Source organism: Aureobasidium namibiae, assembly GCF_000721765.1.
Source record: "Aureobasidium namibiae CBS 147.97 unplaced genomic scaffold scaffold_8, whole genome shotgun sequence".
In the NCBI taxonomy this organism is placed as follows: Eukaryota; Fungi; Ascomycota; class Dothideomycetes; order Dothideales; family Saccotheciaceae; genus Aureobasidium; species Aureobasidium namibiae.
Genome location: NW_013581201.1, coordinates 809,494 through 826,383, shown reverse-complemented (window position 1 = coordinate 826,383; position 16,890 = coordinate 809,494). Strand labels below are relative to the sequence as shown.

At 53.0% G+C, this 16,890-nt stretch overlaps 7 protein-coding genes across 7 annotated transcripts; 1 reads left to right on the top strand and 6 right to left on the bottom strand.

Moving 5' to 3' along the window:
- Positions 1-377: 377 nt before the first annotated feature.
- Positions 378-2,736, top strand: M436DRAFT_63787 (DAO-domain-containing protein; the record flags this gene model as incomplete). The annotated part of the gene is made up of 4 exons (XM_013572198.1): positions 378-904; positions 961-1,220; positions 1,277-2,593; positions 2,648-2,736. The coding sequence occupies 4 exons, from the start codon at positions 378-380 to the stop codon at positions 2,734-2,736; spliced, it is 2,193 nt and encodes a 730-aa protein (XP_013427652.1).
- A 2,361-nt stretch (positions 2,737-5,097) lies between these two features.
- On the bottom strand, positions 5,098-6,711 carry M436DRAFT_46794 (X-Pro dipeptidase; the record flags this gene model as incomplete). The annotated part of the gene is made up of 4 exons (XM_013572117.1): positions 5,098-6,151; positions 6,200-6,361; positions 6,419-6,444; positions 6,559-6,711. The coding sequence occupies 4 exons, from the start codon at positions 6,709-6,711 to the stop codon at positions 5,098-5,100; spliced, it is 1,395 nt and encodes a 464-aa protein (XP_013427571.1).
- A 434-nt stretch (positions 6,712-7,145) lies between these two features.
- Positions 7,146-8,115, bottom strand: M436DRAFT_81877 (uncharacterized protein; the record flags this gene model as incomplete). Its single annotated transcript, XM_013572339.1, has 4 exons — positions 7,146-7,211; positions 7,272-7,698; positions 7,752-7,852; positions 7,906-8,115. The coding sequence occupies 4 exons, from the start codon at positions 8,113-8,115 to the stop codon at positions 7,146-7,148; spliced, it is 804 nt and encodes a 267-aa protein (XP_013427793.1).
- Positions 8,116-8,480: 365 nt separating this feature from the next.
- M436DRAFT_46074 (uncharacterized protein) lies at positions 8,481-9,172 on the bottom strand (the record flags this gene model as incomplete). Its single annotated transcript, XM_013571975.1, has 2 exons — positions 8,481-8,716; positions 8,770-9,172. The coding sequence occupies 2 exons, from the start codon at positions 9,170-9,172 to the stop codon at positions 8,481-8,483; spliced, it is 639 nt and encodes a 212-aa protein (XP_013427429.1).
- Positions 9,173-9,456: 284 nt separating this feature from the next.
- On the bottom strand, positions 9,457-11,208 carry M436DRAFT_11547 (uncharacterized protein; the record flags this gene model as incomplete). The annotated part of the gene is made up of 1 exon (XM_013571891.1): positions 9,457-11,208. A coding segment is annotated over one exon (1,752 nt), but the record flags the coding sequence as incomplete, so codon positions are not given.
- Positions 11,209-11,983: 775 nt separating this feature from the next.
- Positions 11,984-12,800, bottom strand: M436DRAFT_46033 (uncharacterized protein; the record flags this gene model as incomplete). Its single annotated transcript, XM_013571967.1, has 2 exons — positions 11,984-12,515; positions 12,565-12,800. The coding sequence occupies 2 exons, from the start codon at positions 12,798-12,800 to the stop codon at positions 11,984-11,986; spliced, it is 768 nt and encodes a 255-aa protein (XP_013427421.1).
- Positions 12,801-14,334: 1,534 nt separating this feature from the next.
- Positions 14,335-15,570, bottom strand: M436DRAFT_46717 (acyl-CoA N-acyltransferase; the record flags this gene model as incomplete). Its single annotated transcript, XM_013572107.1, has 2 exons — positions 14,335-14,856; positions 15,442-15,570. 2 exons carry the CDS (start codon positions 15,568-15,570, stop codon positions 14,335-14,337), a joined length of 651 nt encoding a protein of 216 aa, XP_013427561.1.
- Between the last annotated feature and the right edge of the window lie 1,320 nt (positions 15,571-16,890).

Sequence of the window (16,890 nt, the reverse complement as noted above, 5' to 3'; positions counted from 1 at the left end):
AAGCCGTGAGCAGTTCGTCTTCACATGTCAGCAGCATGCGGCGGGCGCTGAAATTCCGCCGTGGCAGCTGCGGTATGAACAGCGAAATGGTGGACTCGAGTCCCTCGTTCGGCCAAGTCGCAAGCCATCAGGATGCGGCCCCTCAAAGTTAGCAGACATTGCGCGGAGAATGGCTTGGAAAAGCGACCGTGGTAAGGCCGCTCCATTCACCAAGTGGAACTGGGCGACTTGAATCCTCCACAAAGTACTGTCTGTACCCACAAGCTTGGACATCCGTTGCATCATAACCGCAATCCTTGAGCCCTCGCTGGGTCAACCTTTTCTCGCCGCCGTCTCCCTCTGCTTCCTCTTCCTCATTCATTCACAATCAACAGAGGATGGCGAGTCGATCGAATCGCTTCTTCCGCGCCTTGGGCTACGCCTCGGCCGCCGGTGCCGTCGGCGCTGGAGGTCTCTACACCATCTACAGACCCCGCGAGATCCCCGGCTCCGAGGCCGCCGCCGTGCCGCCGCCAACCTACGGCGAGGGCGGTGTCTTCAACCCCCCCAGCTTCCCCGAGATCAAGTCCCGCGCAGCCCAAATCGCCGACCTCAAGGCTTCAGCTGGTGCTGTGACGGGTGCTCTGAAGGATGCCGGCAACAAGGTCGCCAGGGCTGTTGCTGGCTCGTCTGGTGACGTCCAAGCCGACAACCAAGGCAACAAGAGTGACGAGTACGATCTCTTGGTCATTGGCGCCGGTGCAACCGGTACCGGCATTGCCCTCGATGCTGCCACTCGTGGCCTCAAGGTCGCCATGGTCGAGAGAGACGATTTTGCCTCGGGTACTAGTTCCAAGAGTACCAAGCTCGTCCACGGTGGTGTTAGATATCTCGAAAAGGCTGTCTGGGAACTCGACTACAACCAGTGCGTTTTTTGTATCCCAATTGTGCAATTGCTCCCAATGCTGATGATCCGTCAAGATACAAGCTCGTCAAGGAGGCTCTCCGCGAGCGTCGCTTCTTCTTGGATACCGCACCTCATCTCTCGTCGTGGCTCCCTATCATGATTCCTATCAACAAGTGGTGGCAAGCTCCCTACTTCTGGGCAGGCACCAAGTTCTACGATTTCCTCGCCGGTTCCGAAAACATTGAAAGCTCCTACTTCATGACCAAGTCCAAGGCTCTTAACGCATTCCCCATGCTCAAGAAGGACAACCTGGTTGGTGCTCTTGTTTACTACGGTAAGTTTTGTTCAGCCTGCAAATTCTTGGGTGATTGCGTGTACTGACTGCAACAGATGGTGCCCACAACGACTCCCGCATGAACGTCTCTCTCGGCATGACCGCTGCTCTCTACGGCGCAACTGTTGTCAACCACATCGAAGTTACCTCTCTCACCAAGGACGAAAACGGCAGACTCAATGGCGCCCGTGTCAAGGACCTGGTCGCCGAGGCCAACGGTGGCTCTGACGAGTTCAACATTCGCGCAAAGGGTGTCATCAATGCTACTGGTCCTTTCACCGACTCGATCCGCAAGATGGACGACCAAAAGGTCCCTGAGATTGTCGCTCCTTCGTCTGGTGTCCACGTTATTCTTCCCGGTTACTACGCTCCCAAGAACATGGGTATGATTGACCCTCACACCTCCGACGGCCGTGTTATTTTCTTCCTTCCCTGGCAGGGCAATACCATTGCCGGAACCACCGACACTCCTTGCGACATCAACCAGAACCCCATCGCTGGCGAGGAGGAGATCAACTGGATTCTCTCCGAAGTCAAGAACTACCTGCAACCCGAAATCACTGTCCGCCGTGGCGATGTCCTCGCCGCCTGGTCTGGTATCCGTCCTCTTGTTCGCGACCCCAACAAGGCCAAGTCTGAAGGTCTCGTCCGCAACCATCTCGTCACCACCAGCGAAAGCGGTTTGATCACTTGCTCCGGTGGCAAGTGGACCACTTACCGCCAGATGGCCGAGGAGACTGTCGACGAAGCCATCCAGGAATTCAAGCTCTCTACCGGTCCCCTGCCCAACCCTCCTCGCGTCTCTGGCTCCGAGAGATTCAACGACGCAGCCACCCTCGACGGCAGCTGTCAAACTCACCAGGTCAGACTCGTCGGTGCCCACGGCTGGAGCAAGACCCTCTTCATCAACCTGATCCAGCACTACGGCATCGAGACCGAAGTCGCCAAACACCTCGCCGAGTCTTACGGTGACCGCGCCTGGCAAGTCGCCGCCCTCTGCGAACCCACCGAACAGCGCTTCCCCGTCCGCGGCAACCGCATCTCGGACCTCTACCCCTTCGTCGACGGTGAGGTCCGCTACGCCATGCGCCACGAGTACGCAGAGACCGCCGTCGATGTCATTGCCCGCCGCACACGCCTTGCTTTCCTAAACGCTCAGGCTGCCCTCGAGGCTTTGCCCAAGGTCATTGACATGATGACCGATGAGTACAAGTGGAGCAAGTCGAGACAGGACAAGGAGTGGAAGGATGCCGTCCAGTACCTCGGCAGCATGGGTCTGCCCAAGGGCAAGCTCTCGCTCACTCGCTCTGATGTCGAGTCGGGCAAGGTCGGCAAGTACACTGATGAGGAGTACAACCTCTACGCTCGTCACGGTAAGTCTCGTTTCCTTCTGCAATCAAAAACTACTCGACTAACACGCATCACAGACAAGCCCCAAGAGCCCCTCGAGACCGACTCCAAGTTCGCCCACGGCGAGAACCCTACCATTGGTACCGACTCGCCTGCCAACAAGTAGAAGAAGAATGTCACGACTAGCATACGAACGCCCATACAACAGCATCAGTGAGGCGAACAAAGACCAACGACGAAAGAGTTGTACATAATGCGAGGAAGCATGAGAACGGGGTTGGAGAAAAGCATCAAGGCGCGTCGAGAGCAGGCATCTTGGTTCTTGCGCCTGCACAGTTCCTATCCGACCTATTTATTGCTTCATTCTTGATCTTTTTTTTTCAGTTAGGATACTACTCGAGATATCCCATTACTATTTTCCTACCATCTAGACAAGTGTTTGGACAGAAGACCACTTCAGGACCGACCGTGATTCTACACATTGGACAGCTGCTTCCTTTTCACCGATATCAAAGGGACGGACTTCACCCAGTTTTGTGGTCTTCTCAACACACCAGGCAACCTGGTCCAAACTCTGACCCCGAGTCTCTTCAACGGCCCAGGTGGTACATGATTGCGTTCATGCTCTTTCACGATTCTTATCGCAGTCCGCAAAGGCTTGGATCGATCGAATGGGAAGAGCTTGAGCCCATGCCAGAATGGTACTCTACCAAGGGCGTCCTCCACCAGGTATTCCATGTCGCTTGGATTACCGACCTTGTGTCTGGCTGCTCTCAAGATCTTTGAGAGCTCATGGTGCTTGGCTTCGAATGGGTCATTTGCCAAAGCCACTGCGCGGTCGATTGTAGCAAGCAGTGACGAATGGTATACGGCGTCGAGGCACCACAACATTTGAGAGTGCTGGGTTTGGACCCTGGTCAGCAGGACGCGCTCGAATGCCTCGGAAGCGGTTTTCTTTGCCTTCAGCATGGTACTATGAGGGTATATCGGACCATCTGCCCCTCGCTGCTCGGCAACCGTGAGCCAGCATGGAGAAAAGGTGTGCTCGCACCCGCCGAGGAGCGTCCATGCATGCAATATCAGCTCGATACCGTCGGCTGGCACATTCCAAACATGACTCTCCAGCTTCATACTCTCGAACCAGTCACCGTGGTAGACTGCCTCCAGACAAAAGCATGTGTTGCAATCGTTACAGCGTTGCAATGCGGTCATTCTTCGATTCCATCCGGGGTTGCGCCGGAGAAGACGGCGGTCTAAAAAGAGCCCGAGTATGACCCCAAACAAGTATCTCGCAAGCAGACTTTGGTGCTTACACACCTTGAACGTACCAAGTGCGTCAGACACATGGTCGAAGGCTTTGGTTATGCGTTCGATCTGCCACTTAGTAAAGAAGAGGCGCTGTGTGACATGAATCATGAGGTTCTCATCGACAATTTCCGGTTCCAAGTCAAACTCGCATGGGAGTGGCCTACTTTGGGTGTTATTCACATCCCATCCCTTGCTTATTGCTATGCTGGATAACGGTGCGCCATGCAGGCCTCCCAGCCGGTGCTGACTCATCACCATCTGCACATCCTGGAACTGCAGATGGACTCCGAATGTCGGCCAAGATACATACATGCCCTTCTGAGGTGCCGTGGGACAAGTAACCCATTCCGTCCCTGGTCTCAGGGATTTCGGTCGAGGCTTGAGATGGAACTTTTGGCAGAAATCGGAGTCGATATGTGCTGGCATGTCTTTCTTGAGCGTTGCAATAAGACCGAAATAGTCACAATTGCGGTCGATGGTGCTCGGGTAAGATGAACAGTCTATACAGGGACAACTGCCAGTAGGTCTCTCAAGTCCTTTGGTCCATATATACCGGAGTGGCTGACTGTAGTATAGGGATTTGCAGGTCAGGGACAAGCAGGCGGCGCCGGAAGCCGGCAGTTGATCTACTATGTCGAGGATCAGGTCAAGGGGCAGGCTGGTAAGGGATGGGCGATCGGGTGACAAGGAGGGTCCTTCAGTGAGAGTAGATGGCATCGCAAGGGCCGTGGTAGGTACTTCTTCTTCTTCTTCGTGAAGAGAGAACATTGTCCAAATCACTGCAAGTAAAAATGTTTGACTAGAGAAGAGAAAGCCAGCAAGCAATGAGTTCTATTTCTTCATGTCGCGGGTGACTCACTGGATTCGGCGGGAGGCGTGGGAGGACAGCGCGTTGTTGTTGGTGTCGGTATGAGCATGTTTGAGCGAGATTTGGTTAGCTGTTATCTTTGTCAATGATTTTTGCAAAGTAGCCGAGGAGAGTCGATCCAGGCAACGAGAATGGTGATGGTAGCAGCTATAGAGAAAGGAGCAGAGCAGTGCCGACAGAGTTTGACTTGGCTTTTTGGTGGTGGTCGTGCCGGCGCTCTGAACCTTGTTGCTACTTCGACTTCCTAATGAGCAATTCTCCACGAGCTACCCTGTTCACATGGCATAATGTAATTGCGTTGGTATCATCGTCTCAAAGTCTGAATGACGGTCAATATGGAAGAGGGACAAACTATACCGAGTGAATCAAAGCCTCAACCTCATCCCAAGATCTAGGCGCCGTAGTCAAGTTCTCGCATCCATCCTCCTTGACCAAGACATCATCTTCGATACGCACACCACCAACGTCCCAATATCTCTCCAACACAGCCTTGTCAATGTACTTGGCGTATTTCTCCTCCTTGAGTGCAGGCTCGATGATGAAGCGGCAGAAGTAAAGGCCTGGCTCGACGGTAACGACAGAGTTGGCTGGAACAGTGCCTCTGATACGCAAGTAGCGGAACATGGGATCAGGGTCTTCGTAATTTGCATTGCCGCCAGAGTCGTGTGTGTCCATGCCGAGGTAGTGTCCAAGACCGTGGGGGAGGAAGAGAGTGGAGACTCTGCTGTCGAAGAGTTCCTTCTTGTTGCCGCCGGTAAGGACGCCGAGGCGACGCAGACCGTCGATAGCGATTTCGTGGGCGAGAGCGTGAAGGTCTTCCCACATTACATTGGCCTTGAGTGCCTTCATGCACTCGGCTTGCATTTCGTCTACAATGTCGTAGATTTCACGGCTCTCCTTTGTGAATTTGCCTTGAAGAGGATATGTGCGGGTGATGTCTGAGCAGTAGCAGTTGTACTCGCAACCAGCATCAATGAGAAGATTGAGCTTCTCGGATAGAGGCAGATCATTGTGGACGTAGTGGAGGGTCGCAGCGCTGGGACCGGAAGCACAGATGCAGCCATAGGCTTGTTCGCGACCACCGTTACTGATGCAGGCTCCAACGAAAGTGCCCATGAGTTCTCTCTCATTGCGCGCGTTCTTGACCATGCGCATAACTTCAGTGTGAGCGTGAGAGGAGATGGCGTTAGCATGACGAATAAGGCCGATCTCGTGCTCGTCCTTGACAACGCGGCATCGTTCGATAGCGTTCTTCAGAAGGTCCCAGTTGGTCTTTTCGAATGACAGGAATGTGACATGATCTGCCACTTGCTTGGGTATGGCCAGAACAGTGCCATGAGGAGTCTCGGGAGAGGTCAAGTATGAGTTGACTTCAGTCGAAGGCTTGCATGCATCAATGTCGAATCTAAATCAGATTAGCTATAGCCTACCAACAAAGCATGAAACTGCTGACTTCTCCATTGCTTCCTTCTCAAGGATTGGTAGGCCTGACCAGATAACATCTTCGGGGTCGATAGGAGGGATGAAGAGAGTCAGATAGTCATTCTTGATGTCGTATGCAAGATACGAGTCTGGTACAGCGCATCCTGAGAGGTAGAAGAAGAATCTACGTTGGCTACAAAAGATGTTAGTACCTACGAGTTCTCAAAGAGAAGATGGATAATCATCTTACCGGAAATGTGCAGCTTGGTCATCATCCTAATTGCATCCGTCGTCAGCAAAGGCTTTCTCGACTGAGTTCATTTATCTCCTTCAACCACAAAGACTACCACCGTTCGCCCCGTTTCACTTGAACAGGTAACTTCAGCATACCTCAACCATAGCAGTTTTCTGCGCTTCCAAGTAAATGATGCCGTCCTTGGGACCACCGTTCTCAGCAATGAACTCAGCCACGCGCCTGGCATGCGCCTTGGCGGGGTATTTGCCCGAAGGTGGGGGTGGAAGGTCGTGGTTTGCGAGGCCCATTTTCTAGTCTCGTTCTGATGTGGATTCAAGTAGACGAGACACGAACGCCGATTTGTTTGACGAGAAGCGGCAAAGGTTGTGGTTTGTTAGCAATCACAATCTTTGTGATTGCAGAAGGATACGGGCTGCCAAGCTTGGAGCTGTGTCGGTGATCGCCTGCCTAATTCGGCTGTATACATGACATTCGATTTGATGGTATCACGAGTCTCGAGTGAGAACAGCAGCTGGGTATGTGAGAAAAGGTTGTAATAGTTGTTCACGCAATATACATAATTTCGCCGCCTCCATGCTATATCAACTCCGGGCGTAGGCGTATAACCAGATGTAAAGAAGAACGCCGTCCGTAGGGGGGTAATGCCATTGTTTGTAGAAGCAAGCCAGAAACACAAAGAACGCCCATGAACACATGATACTCTATAGCAAGCCAGAAGAGTCTAGTCCTTCCAGCGGTTGAGGTACTTCTTCATGTCGGCAGCTGTGGGTTGGGTAGCAGCACTTGCCTGTATCGCAAGCTCGTTAGCATGGACCGGTGGAACAATTGCTGAAGAGTCAAAACTTACGGGGTTCTCTCTGCTCGAGTGAGTCAGAGTCTGGGACTCGGTCAAGGTGTAAGTGATGGAGGCGGGCGGTGCGTATGTCGTGAAGATTGTGAAGGCCGAGCTGGGGTTCATTGGGGATGCGGACTTTTTGGTAATCTTTGTTCCAGGAATGGGTTGCATAGGAGCATACTTGATGAATCCGGTCTGTTCGTTGTAGGGCACGTCAAACATGCCAGTCACAGGGGCGGCGGCTGTGGTCCCGGCACCAGCAACAGCTGTGACCAGGTTGTGAGCGGCGGGAGGAACGAAGGTAGTGTCGGAGCCGGCTGCAGTAACACCCTGCTGTTGAGCAGCAGTGAAGACACCAGTCATTCCTGTGAGACCGAAACGGGCGCTGTAGACGATATCGGTACCACCGTCGACGCCGACCGAGACCATCTGGAGGTAGCTGGACGAGGTTAGACAGGGCAGGCATGGCATTGTCTTGGAAGGAGAACATACTATCCATTGGTCGCAGTCTTACCAAGGCCGACGGGAATGACAGCGACGACAGAACCAGTGGTGCCCGAGTAAGCGCCGGTTCCGAGTGCGACGAGGGAGCTCTGTTGGCTTGGTCAGCGGTCGAACAGTCGAGTCGGGGCGACGTGGCCCATACAGAAGTAGCAGCAGTGTTTCCACCAGCCATGAGATTCAGCGTGTAGGTAGAGAATTGGTCGATGGTGGGAGCGGTTCCATCGTCAGTCCAGGTGATGGTGATGGATGTGCCACCAACGATTTGTTGACCGGCGGCAGGCGACGAGAACTTGACATCGGCTATGGCGGTGGCTGCCAAAGTGGCCAGCACTGTCAGGATGTGGCAGCGCATTGTTTATGTGTGTTGTGTATTCTTGGACGCGCCGTGTTTATCGATGTCCGCCTGGGGGGGGATTGTTTACTGTTGGCCTCTGCTGGAGATGCGACGAGTGTTTGGGCGGCGAGGTCTGTGGGCGGAAACGGCGGCGACGGCAATGAGGGGCAGGAGAGTATGGTCGACGAGAAGCTGCGAGATCAGAGTTGAAGATGCAGAGACGAATGATGGGTTTGGGTGATTGCGACGAGGCCTTGGCCCATCTTGGAGCGCCTCTCCCGATCGCCGCAACCCGACCCCTGACCAAAGTTTCAAACCTGTCCGCCGCCCTTTGATTACATACACTTGGTTTTCTCTTCTCTGCTACGATCCTACCAGTCCTTCTACTTCTCTTCCGTCTTCGGCTCTCTAATACCAAAGTTGTAGTGATAGTCCATGGGCAGTTTCTCCTGCTTGCTGAACACGAAGCCGTGCCGCTCATACAAAGGCCGCCCCGCCGGAGATGCATCGATATAGCATTCGACCTGCTCCTCGTCCGCCAACCCAGTGCCATGCTCCAAGATCATCCCGCCAGAGCCACGGCCTTTGTATCCCTCAGCAGTCATAAGTAGCTCCATATCTTTGGTGACCTGCGTGAGTCAATATGTACAGATTGATAGCGGCGAGACTCACAATAATGTCTTCGATCCCCCATCATCTCATGGCTATTCCTCTCAAATGATCCAAACAATGCCTCAGCTGTCTCTGCATCGAGATGCGGATCAAGGGCACTCCATCGCTGCTCTTCGTGTCCTGGTTGCTCGTCTTCCACCCGCTTCTTAGGCTTCACCCACCGCCCATGACTGACAATCTTGCCCGTTGCTTCGTCTGTGACTTTCAAGCAAATCGTATATGGGTCTTTGCATGCGAAGCGAAACAAGTCTGCCCATGCCACGCGACTCTCCGCTGTGTCGGGCACCATGCGTCTGAAGTAAGCATGATCATGAAAGGACGACGAAAAGAGCGGCGCGATCGCTTCGGCGTCCTCTGCTGTCGCGAATTCAAGTTTTAGGCCATTCTTTTGTGCAAGCGCCATAGTATCCTTTGAGGCAGGAGGGTGTATGGGAAGAGTTTAGGTGTTGAAGAGCTGTCTCTGTTCATCAACTGTCAGCAGCGACCCCGCTGTCTGGTGTCATGCAGGTCGAATCCTATAATTTCGGAGTATCACAGTTTACAGACAGAGGACACCACAATGACTACAACGGTATAAAGCCTATCGATGATGAAGTCGTTTGTCAAATATCTCTCTATAACAGTACTCAAGTCCGTGTCATTGAGATCCTAGAGAACATGCAACTAATCATCTTTTTGCCTCTTGCCAGCGCCAGCACTGGTCCCACTCCGCGCTCTATCCTTGAGTGTTGAAGCATACGCAAAAGAAGCACTGCTGCTCATCCCAGGTCGACCGTTGTTCTCTGAGCCCTGACGCCCCCTCTGCTGTTCCTCGTCTTCTTCATCCTCCCCAATCTCGAAAGACTCTGCCATTTCGATCAAGTCGCCAATCCCGCTAGGCCCTCCTTTGGCCGGCGCCCCTCGGTCTTGTGGTGGTGGAATGGCTGTGCTGGCTTTGGCTGCCATCTTGCGCATCCATCCCTCGACTGCTGCGCCTACGTTCTCGATATTGATCGAAGGCGACTGCGCATGCGTGAGGCCGGGTGTAAAGGGTGACGGATCATCCGAGTACGTTGGGATATCTGGTAGATAGAGATTTGATTGATTCGGTGGAGGAGCAACATTCGGCAAGTGACTTGCGAACATCTTGTTCAGACCATCTTGTGCAGGACCAGGCGACTTGACATTCTTTGCCATTGTTCCAACACCTCCAGGACCAGCTAGATAGCTGGGGAAATAGGCATTGTTTGCGTTAGACGACCTTCGAGTCCCGCGCGGTCGTTGAGGAATTTCCTGCTTGGGAGAGTCCAGAGGATTTTCATGAATCACAGATCTATTGAGGTCAAGAGAGGCAGAGGGCGTGTCAATGTCGGAATAAGTTTGGGATTTCCGCCTAGCAGGTGGGAAAAAAGCCAGATTCCGACGAGACGAGCGGGCGATCTCAGTCGGTTGTTTGCTGTTTGGCAGAAGCACCCATGCATCATGTTCCCAGCTTGCGTCCGGATCGTGTGAAGAGCGACACGAGGACGACGGTCGCTCGCCGTTTGTGGACACGGACTCGTTCCTCTTCCTGCCCGTGGGAACAGGTGTCTTGACCTCCTCTATGGATGTAGGAAAGGGATTGTTTTCCTGAGTTAGCTGATACAGATCCTCACTCCCGTTCAGACGGGTGCCTTTGACAGCACACTGATCGACAGGAAGCAGAATAGTTTTGCGAACTTGTATGCGGTCGTTTGGCCACATGCGGTTGGCGCGTCGCAAGGCCGAAGGGTGGATGTTGTACTTGATGGTGATTCCAGCAAGTGTGTCTTCGGGTTGAACGTGGTGGACATAAACCAGGGCGTCTCGGTCATGACCATGTTCAGGCGGAGCAGAGGCTGATGGGCCATCTTCCGAAGAGCGTCGCTTAAAATGCCCTATGGTATTGTGTTCGGGAGTGGCATGCATGAGTTGCTTGCGCTTCTCGGCGCGTATCAACGAGTCCCTCTCTTCCTGGGAGCCAAGGCCGACAGTAGAAGCGGAGGTAGCGGGTACACCCCATTGCTTCGAAGGAGCACTTGTGTTTCTCGCGTTGGTCGAGTTAACCGAGTACTTGCGACGTCGCGGCGAAGGTACAGCGTTCGAGGATGCCGGGGATTGGGTCAGCAGATCGGATGCCATTCCTTGTATGGCAGACCATGAGTCTCCAAAGAAGGCGGACAAAGTGGCAGGAGATTGAGCGCGAGCAGGGTTCAATCGGCTCATGCTTGTCACATGGCGGAGGGTCTGAGACGAGCCAGTACGCGGCAGGTGGGTCGCGGGCATGGGCGAAGGCTCGCGGGAGTCAAAGGGCGAAGGTAGCGGCGAGGCATGGCGGACTATGGGGGTCAGGGTAGCAGGGGCTTCATCGTCAAGGCCAGAGATGAGTCGCGGCGCTCGTGGCCGTAGAGTCGACGACTGTGCTGTCGTCGAGCTGGTGCGCGAGCTCATCGTCTAGCAACCATGTGGCTCGCTGCGGACACGATCTGTCCTCCTGATGGACTTGCACAGCAGGTGCAGCTGGAGCTCGATCTGGGGATCAGCTCGGCCTCTGGTCCGCTTGCTTTCTGGAGAGGTCAAGATGTATGCCCGACCACACCCACTCTGCTTTGTCGACTCTCGGATCTTCTACACGCTGGGATTACTGAGGATACACTGCTCGTTGCTTTGAAGTGACAATAGTTGGAGCAGGTTGATAGTCTTGTTATCTTGACATGAAACCCACCTCAAGACTCATAGGGCGCGTCATCGCGTCCGTGCAACATGCCGGTCCCGCCGCCAATCTCCATCTTCTCCCCCGCCTCCACGAGCGTCGACATCGACGTGCTCGCTGTTAAGACACAGTGGCATTCAGTTCCGACTTGCATCCAAAGAGACACAAGAACTCACCGCTTCTCTACGCGTACTGTCGTGTTGCTCGATTCTTCAACTGAGTGCATTTTCATAGCTGCCCGCTCAGCATGCAGCTATTAAAACCTTTATCGTTGTATCCCAACGAGGTGCGGAAGCAGAGAGACATGTAAGCAATGAACAATAGTCGATGTTGACACTATCAAAACTCCGGCAGTGGGAAAACCATGCTCACTATCCTCCTTCTCCTTGAAAGGGTGTACCATGCTTTTTGCTCCTAGTCATGCGTCCCATGAGACCAGCTTCATGTCAATCACTTGCCTTGACGCCTCGTGCATCCTTTCCAAGATCGCCCGTCTTTCGTTCTCTAGGTGTACTGCCAAGCACCAGCTGTGATGTTCTGGTCGCGAACGACGACGTACAGTCCGACGCAGGAGCTGGAGAATGCGAGACCAGCCAAACGGGCAAAGAGCTGCCAGGCTGTCGTGTTGCTGCCCGCTGGCGTAACTGGACAAGTGATCAGGTCTTCGCCATTAGGTCCGAAGTAACCACCACCCTCGTAAGCGACGCCACCACCATAGTAGCTCAAGTTCCAGTGTGCCGACGAGTGGGCTTGAGTGAAAGCCAGTGCTCCATTGGTCTGCCAGTAGATGCTCTGGCCGCCTGGAACCACCGTCGCCATAAAGCCATTGCCGATGAGTGTAGTGTCGTTGGGGAACGAAGTGCAGATGCTTCCAACGTTGGAAGGGCAGTAAGTAGCGGCATGGCCTCCGACCCAAAAGTGGTTGCCAGCAGCCTGAATGGGTTGATTGTCCCATGGCTGATCTGGATTGCTGGCAGTAAGAGTGTACGTTCCACTAGCCTTTCTCGGATTCTCGACCAGCGCGGTGCCGTTGCAGCTGCTTCTGATAAGTACAAGCGTCAATATTGAGCAGAGAAGTTGCAGACCTGTAGCGTAGAGGTGTATAGCAGGCGCCGGCACACTCGTTCATGGGTTCGCCATTGACCACCGGGCAGAGGGCCTTACTATCAGCTCCGATGCGGCAGGTATAGCTGCTTGGGTTGTACCATTGACCAGCGCACTGCTTGAGGTCTGTGGGATTGTCGACAGGAAGAGGCGTTGCAGTCGTGGATGCCAACAAGCTAGCGAGGATGGACAGAGAGTAGTAGACTGTTGACTTCATTGCTGTGATTTGATTGTGCTTGTGATAATTGATGTTGTTGATGTTTGTTGACAATAAAGAAGAAGAGAAGCAAAGTCAACAAACGAAGCAATGAAGCAAGGCAATCGAGCTCCGCTGTCGAGGAAGGAGCTACTTATGTCTGCTCCCCGTGTGCAAAGCCATGGTACACGGTAGTCGCAAAAGGCACAATATTCTGAGAAACATCACACTGTCCATCGAAAGACAATCTACTCTCGATTTACTTTGGTGAATTCTCGGATCTGGAGACTATTGTGCCTTTTTATAGTATCTAGACGTTCGTATGAGGAGGGTGGGAAGAACTCTAGCTCTCTCCCCGTGCTCCTCCCACGATCATCGAAGCCATCGAGATGCACAATCGTGTCTACTTGGGAAACACTATTCATAGAGAGCCGATAGAACCTCGACTCTCGATGGACGCTTCCTTTCGCTCAAGACACTATGCATTTTGGCTACCCCGTCGAGATGCCTTGCGTGTAGGGAGCGGAGTCTAAATTGCACTTACCTTCTCGAGGTTGCAAAAGTCTGTGAGTTCTAGGATACATCCTTCACTGTTGTACCCACCTCCAATCGAGCTAAGTCACGTAGCACATGGCCACAGAATGCAGACCAGCAGCTTGAGACGGGCCATCCTTTGAAGGACAAGTAATAAGAAGGATGGATGGGCTGATCGCGAAGCAAACCGATTGTACACACCATTTCTACTGATGGCAAGCCATCAAAAGACACAGCAGTTTTGCAGTGTCTAGAGGATGCCCGAGTCAAGCAGCCAGTACTCACGAACAATTTCATGGGCATAAAGGCGTCACGTTATTTATTCTTAGTATCTATCAACCGGAAGAGCAGGGAGGAGATGTCAGCTCACAATTGCCCTTGCCTCGAGAATTGCTTCGGCCAACCTGCGACTGGTTACTAGCTGGTCACAAGCCTCAAAATGACCAGTCGTAGGATTTCGCTCATGCAGCCATGCTCAACATGCATGACCGTGTGATCGACATGCATGCATCACACCGCCTCAAAACCTGGTTTATAGACGTGGAGCAGTCACAATTGGCTTGTTTCCCATAACTACGACCGCGGTGGTTTGCCTGTACAAAGCCGCACTGTGACAAATGGTTCCCCTCCACGTCGTATGGAAGAAGTCGTTTCGCAGGATCATAGATGAGACGACTGAAAGATGGAGACTGTGATCTTGAGTTTCGTAGTCTGATTAGGCACACTATCAGTATGAAGTGCTTGCAATAGCTATAGTCCACTAAAGACAAGCGCAGTCGAGCACTATCTCATCGACGCTTCGATATCCAGCCTATGTTTGATGAGCAATGCTTGTGCGCCTAGGCGTGCGTCCACAGCCCATGCAGTCTATCCCCTGACCGAGGGATGAGGTCAAAGAGCTCCGATTTTGCCCCCTGTATAGCTCTGCAGTCAAGTCCTTGATTAGTTCAGCATGATATCATCACTGTTGATTGTTCTTCAGTTCCAAGACCTGTTCGCTTCGTTAGTATGCGAAAGCGATTCAGTTCATTGTGTAACTTGCCATGTCAACCCAGTTGCCTCCGCCGAATGTGGCCTTGCTGGGACCTTTGTTCTCGAAGCCCAGTTTCTCGTAGAACTTGATAAGCTCACCGTGTGCAAGCAAGGCTACTCTGTCGGCAGCTTGGACGTAGCCCAGTCGCTGAATGTAAGCCTTCAGCAAAGTCGAACCAAGCCCTCGATTCTGCAGAGATGGAAGCACTGCCAGACTGTGCACAGCAACGGTACGACCTTCTTCTCTGTGTCCAGTGTTGCCAGTCAGACCACCGGAAGTTTTCCAATCGCTAGGGACTTCCATGTCGTCGTCCATGACGGTGGGGTTGGTCGTCTTGGTCACAACGCAGTGAGCAAGAAGGACGGACTTGCGTGCTGGAGCCCCGCTGTACACATGATGCGCACTGGAAGCTGTCTCGACCGATGCAAGAGGGTTGGATGGGTCACTAGTGTCGACTGAGGTGAAGAGTCCAAGACAGAGTCCGCCGCATTTTGTGAAGCGATACTCGAACTGCGCATTGTGTGTTAGCCAGAGCACTGTGTTTATGCATCGAGTTCCTCAGCCGATGAACAGCGGCAAGGAGAGAAAAGAATGAACAAGGTCTCTCCGTCAGGCAAGGCAGATAGGTAGCCTTTAGGTGCATCTGCTGACCAGCAATCTTGGGCAAGAAGACGTGAAGTTGGCTTTAGAGAGATAAAACATGTCTCTACCACTACCGAGCGTGTGAGTCCCAGCCCCCCTGGTCTGCCAGGCACCTAGCTGTGACGGTGGTAGCCTCTGACAAGAGTCACACCCAAAGGTATGTGTCTAACAACTGCTTTTCATGATCCTCTCTGCATGTTGCAATACGCTATGTAACTGGACAGATCTCATATCTTGAAGGACCGGTCATGGCACATGAGAAGTCGTGAAATTTTGGTAGTCTCGTAATGACGTCGCAATGTCAACAAAATATGTCTCGAGCAGACTGGTGGGAGATGCAGGTAGTTCCTCCAGGATGAGCACGGCAGTTTCGGACGAGGTGAAGGAGCAATATAGTCACGTGTTGGTGTAGGGTGGAGGGGATACGAAATGCAGTGATGGTAGTACAGATACCTTTTCTCTGGTTGCACGTTCCTCGGGAGGGAACGTGGCATCCTCCAGTTTGAGAGCGCTGTCGACATCGGAGACAGTGAGAGTTTGAACGTAAGGCTTGATTTCGGCGAGGTGGTCTTGCTTGTCCATATCGCGAGAGATCTTGTCCTTTGGCTCATCGTCACCTCGCATCATAGCAGCCAGATCGCGGGGCATGCTTGTCGACAGGATGGGTATTATCGGCAAGGAAACAAGTATGTAATAGAATAGACCCCTGGCGTGCTTGTTTCAGGACACAGAAATAGAGTGGCAGAGACGAAGAATTGGTAAAGCAGGCAAAACAGCCTGGAGGTTACAGATTACTGAAGGTGCTTTGTCGAAAGCCAACACACGAAGCAGTGACGTTTGGGTGCAGTGCATGGACCAGTCGTTGGCAAGGGATCTAAACGGTTATGGCATCAGAGACCAGGTCATCAAGGCTGATGCAAACAAGAGCCATAACAAGATGGGTTGGCAGGTTTGTATCTTGCAGGAGGACTGCGTTACCTTGCAGCAGACTCTTGAGAAAAGACCAGAAAACGCAGGCTCTGTCTGCGGCGGCACGACCAAAGGCGGATGAGGGGCTTTGATGCATGCTCGTGTGCAAACGTCTGCCACTCCCTCCTCTCCCACGAGGTTTCGTCCTCGCTGTCGAAATGTATCCAAGGAAAGCCTGGTTTATGTGGTATCTCGATGGACACTGTACTGTTTGTCGAGAGCATTGTGCATCTTGATAGCTTCAAAGGTTACATGGTTTTGGATGCGGAAGGCAGACCGCCCATCTGCCAGTGACTCGTCGTGCATGCTGCATGCAGATTTTGACAGTCGCCAACAGGCGCAGGAGCAGGAGCAGGAGCAGGAAATGAGGCAGGAGTCAGTAGGTGATAAGAGGATATAAATGCTTGTGCAGTCTATTCCACGTGTTTGAGCCTACCAACTCTAGACTTCGGGTCGTCGTTGGCTCCGCAAAGCTTCCAAGTCGCTTCGACAAGCTTCCATCACGGTTGACGTATTATCGAGCTTGCGGTCATTACTCATCCAAGTGCAACGGATCCAGAACACAGAAGCAACTGGTTTCGCCCATCTCCGACCTCTTTCAGCGACGTGCATAACCCCATCCCACTCGCCTCTAGCCTCTACGCAAGGCAGCCTCGCCCATCTCAGAAACCATGTGAGTGCCGTAACACGTTCTGTTTCCGACCACACATGCTGATGCCCTTCCGCACAGGGTGCAAGTCACGATACAAATAAATGCCCCGGGCCATGCTCTCGACGAGGAGTTTCTTCCACTCGACGCCGACAATTCATCCACTCTTGCCGCCCTCAAGACCCAAGTCCACGACGGCACCGGCTTTCCCATCACCTCGATCCAGTTCTTCCTCAACGGCGCTCCTGTCCTTGGCGACGACAAAACCCTCGAACAGGCAGGAA